Source organism: Zingiber officinale, chromosome 3B, assembly GCF_018446385.1.
Source record: "Zingiber officinale cultivar Zhangliang chromosome 3B, Zo_v1.1, whole genome shotgun sequence".
Taxonomy (NCBI): domain Eukaryota; kingdom Viridiplantae; phylum Streptophyta; class Magnoliopsida; order Zingiberales; family Zingiberaceae; genus Zingiber; species Zingiber officinale.
Genome location: NC_055991.1, coordinates 29547104 through 29553827, shown reverse-complemented (window position 1 = coordinate 29553827; position 6724 = coordinate 29547104). Strand labels below are relative to the sequence as shown.

Here is a 6724-nt window from a genome sequence, read left to right as displayed (position 1 = left end):
TCCCTCGTGATGACCCTGGGCAGGGTGCGGCGGGGGCCCTGAGGGCGAGGGTTTCGCCTTTTGCCATAGGGATCGATTGACTGGTTCCCTCGGATAAGTCTAGTGACTAACTCATGAGATGTTGTTATCATGAAATTTATGGTTCGAATCTCGGTAAATGTCTTTCTTATGTGTTAGTTATTATTCTAAATATTAGTAACTGTCCGTGATTTACTTCCTTTGTGTTGACTTTGAAATAGATTAAGGGGACGCTGGGAACAAACATATTCATCTTTTATCATCATAGGATACATTGACTGACTTGAATTTGATGACTGATAAGACACTAGGTGCATTCTCAAGAAACTAAAATTTAATTTCCACTCAGAACACATTTATTATGATCGAACTATTAGTTATATTGGGTCGTTATGTTAGGAGCTGTCACACTTCCTTTTATAACAAAAACTGATTACATTCACTTTAGAGACGCTCTAATCTGTTAACTATATAACTATCATCTTATAATTAACTCTAAATAACTAAAAACTACCATTACTTAGTGGGTAAAATGTGAGGCTAGAGCATCCGTCATTAGTTAGCCAGTAAGCACTCAATACCTGGTTACAGACGGAAAAAAAAATGATAGAATGGGCTGGACTTCTAATTCTACAAGCACATCATTTTATGCACCCCAACCTAAAATGAGGGTTTTCTTCTGGCCCAATCGGCCCTCGAAGTCTCAAGCGGTCAAGCCCTTTCCATTCCCGCGCTCCACCATCTTCGACCTCGAGAAAAGGTTCGCGTCTCCAACTGTAGACTATGGCGGCAGAGGTGGAGGAGGAAGAGGTCGAGATGGAGTCCACCGACGCCGCCTCTGGGAGACCGATCCCCTTCCAGCTTCAACTCGACAAGCCCCTCCCCTTCCAGGTCGGTCGATCCTTCCCTCCCTCGAAACCCTAGGCCCCCTCCCCGTTTTTGCGTGCTTGCTTGAGTTGCAATGCAGATTTCGTGGTGCAGATTTCGATCGCGGAGTGGAACCCGGAGAAGGACCTGCTTGCTATGGTCACCGACGATTCTAAGGTGGTCTTGCATCGCTTCAACTGGCAGAGGCTTTGGATGATCTCACCAGGTGAATGCTTCCTATCGATATTTGTTTCCTTAGTCTTTTTTTTTTTTTTTTTTTTTTATCTTTCCAGTTTCTCTTGGTTCATGGTTTACTTTGAAGCAGTTAAAAAATTATAGAGCTTAGCCATTCTTTCAGCTTGTCTTTCTTTTCGTCTGGAAAGAATGGCGAAAGACAAACCCTAGTTCAAAGATCCTTTTTTTTTTTTGCTTTATTAGTTTTTAAAAGTAGGTGAAATTATCAATTTCAGTTTCCTTTTATATCTGATGCCTGCACATATCATTAAATCCAGGGTAAATCCCCTGTGTGTATATGTACACACACACACACACAGGGGATTTACCCTGCACACCCACTGTGGGCGACCATGGTGGCGCCCACAGTGGTCGCCTGGCGCCACCATGGTAGCCCATGGTGGGTGTGCAGGGTATCAATATCCTATATATATATAAACCAAACTATACCAGCAAGTTCTAGACAATGTAGATTTGGTTTGATTCTAAGGTGGTCTTCCATTTCCTTCAACTGGTAGAGGCTTTGGAAAAGATCTGGATATAACAAGAACAAGGACTGGACTTGAAACAAAAACTTGAACAATTTAACATTGTTCTGCCTAAGGAAAGACCACAAATAGATTCTAGAATATCATGGTATGGGAGCAAAAGATATAAATACTCTTGGACAAGCCGCTGAAACCATGCGTGGATAATTCTCTCAATCCTATCTAGACTTCTTCCTCAACTTCAATTGAGAAAACAAACAAAATTTCACCTCACGCACTCATTTAACACTAAAAAGTTCTTGATGTGAATAAATTATAAGTTCATGTTAGCACACACCCAAGGCATGGCTCATCTGTAGCACACATCCAAGGCAAAAAAGTTGCTGCAGTTGTTCAAAAATCAACGACAAGCCAAAACACAGGTCAAATCCCCTAAACTTTGGGTTTTGGGGGGCCATCTCCCCTATGTGTTGGGTCTACTAGATCACACACATGTAGCCCATGCTTTGGAGTGTGGCCAGGTGGGCCTGCTCAGGTACTGGATCTGCGTGCAACATAATCTTACCATAAGCCAACAAATATCAGCATTTAGATGTCTTATGCTTTACAGATCTAAGTAATACACATTTCTTTTCAGGCAAATGCATTACATCTCTTTGTTGGCGTCCTGATGGGAAAGTGATTGCTCTTGGTATCGAAGATGGTTCCATTCTATTGCATGATGTTGAGGTAGGTTAATTGTAATACTTAACATAAACAAATTTACTTTCAATTATTAAAATTTTCACATTTTAAACTTATTTTTTATGACAATTATGAGACTGACTAATTTCTTTGTTCGATGCAATTCCATTCCCATCTGTGAGATTCAAATGCTTATTTTTTTGATTTATTCCTCCTTTTAAATTTGATTAATTATTAATTAAACATATCCTTATCATTCTAGCTTCTAATTGTTAGTGCTTCCTTTTATCCAGAGTGTCACCAAGGCATTGTACTTGGTATTAGGATAGTTAAGGTCAAAATTGTGGTGGACAAAATATTTGTTTTTTTGAATGTTGCTCTTGTATTATGTTATATTAGATGCTAATTTTAACAAACTAAAGCCCATTTGTCACCAATCTTTAGAATGGAAAGTTATTAAGGAGCATTAAATCGCATTCTGTAGCTGTCATCTATTTGAACTGGGAGGAAGATTCACACGCTGCAATGGTATGTTCTCCGTTTTTATTTGCCGCACCTTGTTACTACTTATGCATCTGTGCCAAATAGTTCTATCTTGTTTTTATGCCATGCATCTGTGATTATTTCTCAAGTAACTTAAAATGCACTTAGAAACTTCCAAAATTATAGTCTTTACTAATTGCATCAGCACTTCATCATGGAAGGAGGCTTTTTTATAAGCGAGGGAGAGATAATAGAGAGGCTTGGTTGTCGTCTACTGGCCTTTTAGGGATTGATGGTCGAATTGAGGAGAGAAAGGGGAGTAGGTAAGACCCCTTTTAACTTAGAATTTGGTCCGTAACCATCTGTTTCTAAAACACTAGGTTGACCAAAGAGAACCAAACTCAAATGTTTGGTGTATTAACCATTCTTGTAGGTGGTTTTTCTTTATCTATTCATCAACTTATATTCTCGACCAGTCTAATTTTAGTATGGTCACTTCTTAATAATTCCTTGCATTATAGGGAGTGACTGGGCTACCTTAAGTCTGAGGTCCTTGATTTATTTAGAGGGATGAAATCAAGGACATACCACCTATACCTATCATTATTAGAGATTCAAGGGAAGATATTCAAGTCAATGATTTAAATTTGGCAGTTGACATGAGTGAAATTTACCATTTCACTGGCACAATGTTGGCACGGACTTGACTGCATCAATTGAAATCATACGGTGTTTGTTGGAGCAATCAGTGTGACCATAGGTTTTGATGGTTGGGCAAACGTTTAAGTCAGAATTATTGTTGTATTTGATATGCGTTTGTGAGCGTGCAGGATGTAGGTATAATAAGGAAAGTCTAAGTGTGATCTTGGCAATAGTGAAAGTCCAAGTGAAGTCTTGACGGTGTAAGTCCGAGTATGTAGCCTTGGCAACATAAATCCAAGTGTGACATGACACGGTTGAAGTCTCGGAGCAAGGGGTTCTTGGCAATGGAAGACCCAACAACAAAGACAAGGCCGAAGGAAGCTCTTGAAGGCAAAGCGTGAAGGATGGAGAAGCATCTGAGGGATGCAAGGCTGATGGAGGAGGCTAGAAGACTAGGTTAAGGTCGTGTGGGTGAGAACGAGTGCTGAGAGAATATACTCGGGTAAACTTTAGGTTTGGGGTTTACTGTCAACTTGTGTATGTACCAGTCGATTGGGGAGAGAACAAAATATTTCTGTTCTCTCAATTGAAGTGGACCAATCGACTGGTATCGAGCAGTTGACATATAACAATAGAAATAAGGTTAATATAGTTGATAACCTTAGGAAATTGAATGTTAAGGTTAGACTGAACAAAAAACAATCTACTTTGCCTAAGGAGAGGAAAGTAGTTGAAAACCAAGGTATTAATCCCAAGAAGGGGAGACATATGCCTAGGAAGGTGAGTAGGTCTAGAAATGTCCATGGTGAACAAGTGGATTCTAGGGTTAGAAACCTAGAATTGGAAAATCAAGCTTTGAGGGAGAAGCTTGATAAGGTAGAAAAAGCCCTAGGTAGATTCATTAATGGATTAAAGGACTTGATAGGATGCTGGATAGTCAAAGATCCAATGGTGATAAATCCGGTTTAGGATATCGATCTTCATCAAACAAGGGTAAGGGGAAGTTACCCATAGAGCACTTTGGTGGGTATGTCATAGTAGAGTCCTCTAAGACCAAAAGAAGGCCACATGCAATGATTGCAAGTGCAAATGGCAAGGAGGAATCCTCTAATGCTAGAGAAAAGTCATATGGGTGATATATGATTATAGCAAAGAGTGGTCAAAAAATGACAAGGGAATGATATTTAAAGATAAGAAGAAATTAACCAAGGATAAGGTGTTTAAGGTTAAGAAGGTCAAGTTTGTAGGCCAAGTGTCACCCAATGTACATCAATGTGGCGTAGGCATAGTGGATGAGTCACCTAGAGAGGTGACTAAGGTTAATAGCTCTAGGGGGAGCTCAAAGAGTCAATTTGAGACCTATGACCAATGAATCTCAAGTGGACATTGCTTGAGATTTTAGATGGGCCATGAAATATGCCAAAGTGGTTTGGAGACGGACTTGAATCTCAAACATGGGGAATTGACACATATGAGATGTGTTTCATGCATGAAAATATGACATTAGGTGCATATTGCATGAAAATTTGTTTTGGATGTATAGATGTCATATAAACTAATGTTAGGGATGTATTATAGTTTAGTATGGGTAGATACATCAGAGGAAGTCAAAACTAGGACGTTAGGTTAGTTCAATTAAATCATTTAGATAGTTTTGAGTTTTGTGTTAATCATGAGACCCGTGATAAATATATTTTTATATATATATATTTTTCAGTAGACATTGGTAAAACATCTCTCCACAAAATTTGAGAATTTTTAGAGGTCTGTGGAATTTTTGGTGCATTTGCATTTATAAAGTTGGGTCAGAAATGCTGTTTTGGCATAAAATAGGTGTCAGTCGACTGGCTCAGATGCTGAAACTGTTTTTCAACAATAGAAAATAACTAAAAGGATGGTAAACATGTATATAATTTTATGGGAGATTAATACATGATAATTATGGTCATTAGAGGTTAAATAGTCCAATAATTGAGATATTGTTGGAGCTCTTTTTGATGTATGGCAAAGGGAGAGAAGTTTATGTTTAAATGAGAAACCTAAGTATCTTTGCAAGAAATCCTAGCTCAATGGGGAGCTTAGGTGAATGGAGAGCGTAGGATTAGATTTCATGATATAAGCATGAGTAGATTGCTTATTTATTGGCAAAGGGGAGAAGTTTACCTTTGCGGGAAATCCTAGTTCAAGGGGGAGCTTAGGTGAAGGGGGATCCTAGGATTAAGTTCCATGATTTATGCATGAATTGGTTTGCATATGTATGACTATATTATTTTCCTAACTTAAACTGCTATCAAACATTAAAAAGGGGGAGATTGTTGGAACAATTGACCCTAAGTTTTGATGTTTGGGCAAATGTTTAAGTCAGGATTATTGTTGTATTTGATATGCGCTTGTGAGTGTGCAGGATGCAGGTACAACAAGGAAAGTCCAAGTGTTATCTTAGCAAATGAAAAGTCCAAATATGATCTTAGCAATGGTGAAAGTCCAAGTGGAGTTTTGACGGTATAAGTCCAAGTATGTAGTCTTGGCAACGTAAATCCAAATGTGACTTGGCAAGGTTGAAGTCCCGGAGCGAGGGGCTCTTGGCAATGGAAGACCCGACAACAAAGACAAGGTCGAAGAAAGCTCTTGAAGGCAAAACATGAAGGATGGGGGAGCATCTGAGGGACACAAGGCTGATGGAGAAGGCTAGAAAGCAAGGTTAAGGTTGTGCGGGCGAGGACGAGTGCTGAGAGAATATACTTGGGTAAACCTTAGGTTTAGGGTTTATTAGTCAACTGGTGTATGTATCAATCGATTGGGAAGAGAACAAAATGTTTCTATTCTCTTAACTGAAGTGGACCAATCGACTAGTCCCGACACCAGTCAATTGGTATCGAGTGGTTGACATGTAATGATTGAATTCCACAGAGGACCAGTCAATTGGTGGTGTGACCAGTCAACTGGTAATGGGAAAATAATTTGGTATTTTCTTCCGGAGTTCTATTTAATAGAACTTGGGGTGGTTGACTGGGGTGACGAAATTAGAGGTGGTTAACTCCTAATAGAGTCTCCCAAGCTCAGAGGTAATCCAAGAGATCTTGATCGAGTTGTGGTGATGTTTCTCCACCGATAAGGAGGATTGAGCTAGCCGGAGTTTGTCGGCGATTAATTCACCAACGGATTGAGGGATTATCCACCTTATGGACAATTGTGGAGTAGGAGCCCTAATTTTAGAACCACTTAAATCAACGTGTTAGAGGTTTGATTGTTTTTTTTTATTACCTCTAGGTTTTAGTTTTCCTTTGTTTCGGTATTCCGTTGCATTA

General features: G+C 39.3%; 1 protein-coding gene across 1 annotated transcript in view; it reads left to right on the top strand.

Moving 5' to 3' along the window:
- The first annotated feature begins 724 nt into the window (after positions 1-724).
- LOC122056278 (anaphase-promoting complex subunit 4-like) overlaps positions 725-6724 on the top strand; it is a 30279-nt gene continuing 24279 nt past the window's right edge. Inside the window, exons 1-4 of the mRNA XM_042618155.1 lie at positions 725-909; positions 1000-1111; positions 2245-2336; positions 2736-2819. Coding sequence (XP_042474089.1) covers positions 802-909; positions 1000-1111; positions 2245-2336; positions 2736-2819 — 396 coding nt within the window. The 5' untranslated portion in view covers positions 725-801. The remainder of the gene's footprint in view (positions 910-999; positions 1112-2244; positions 2337-2735; positions 2820-6724) is intronic.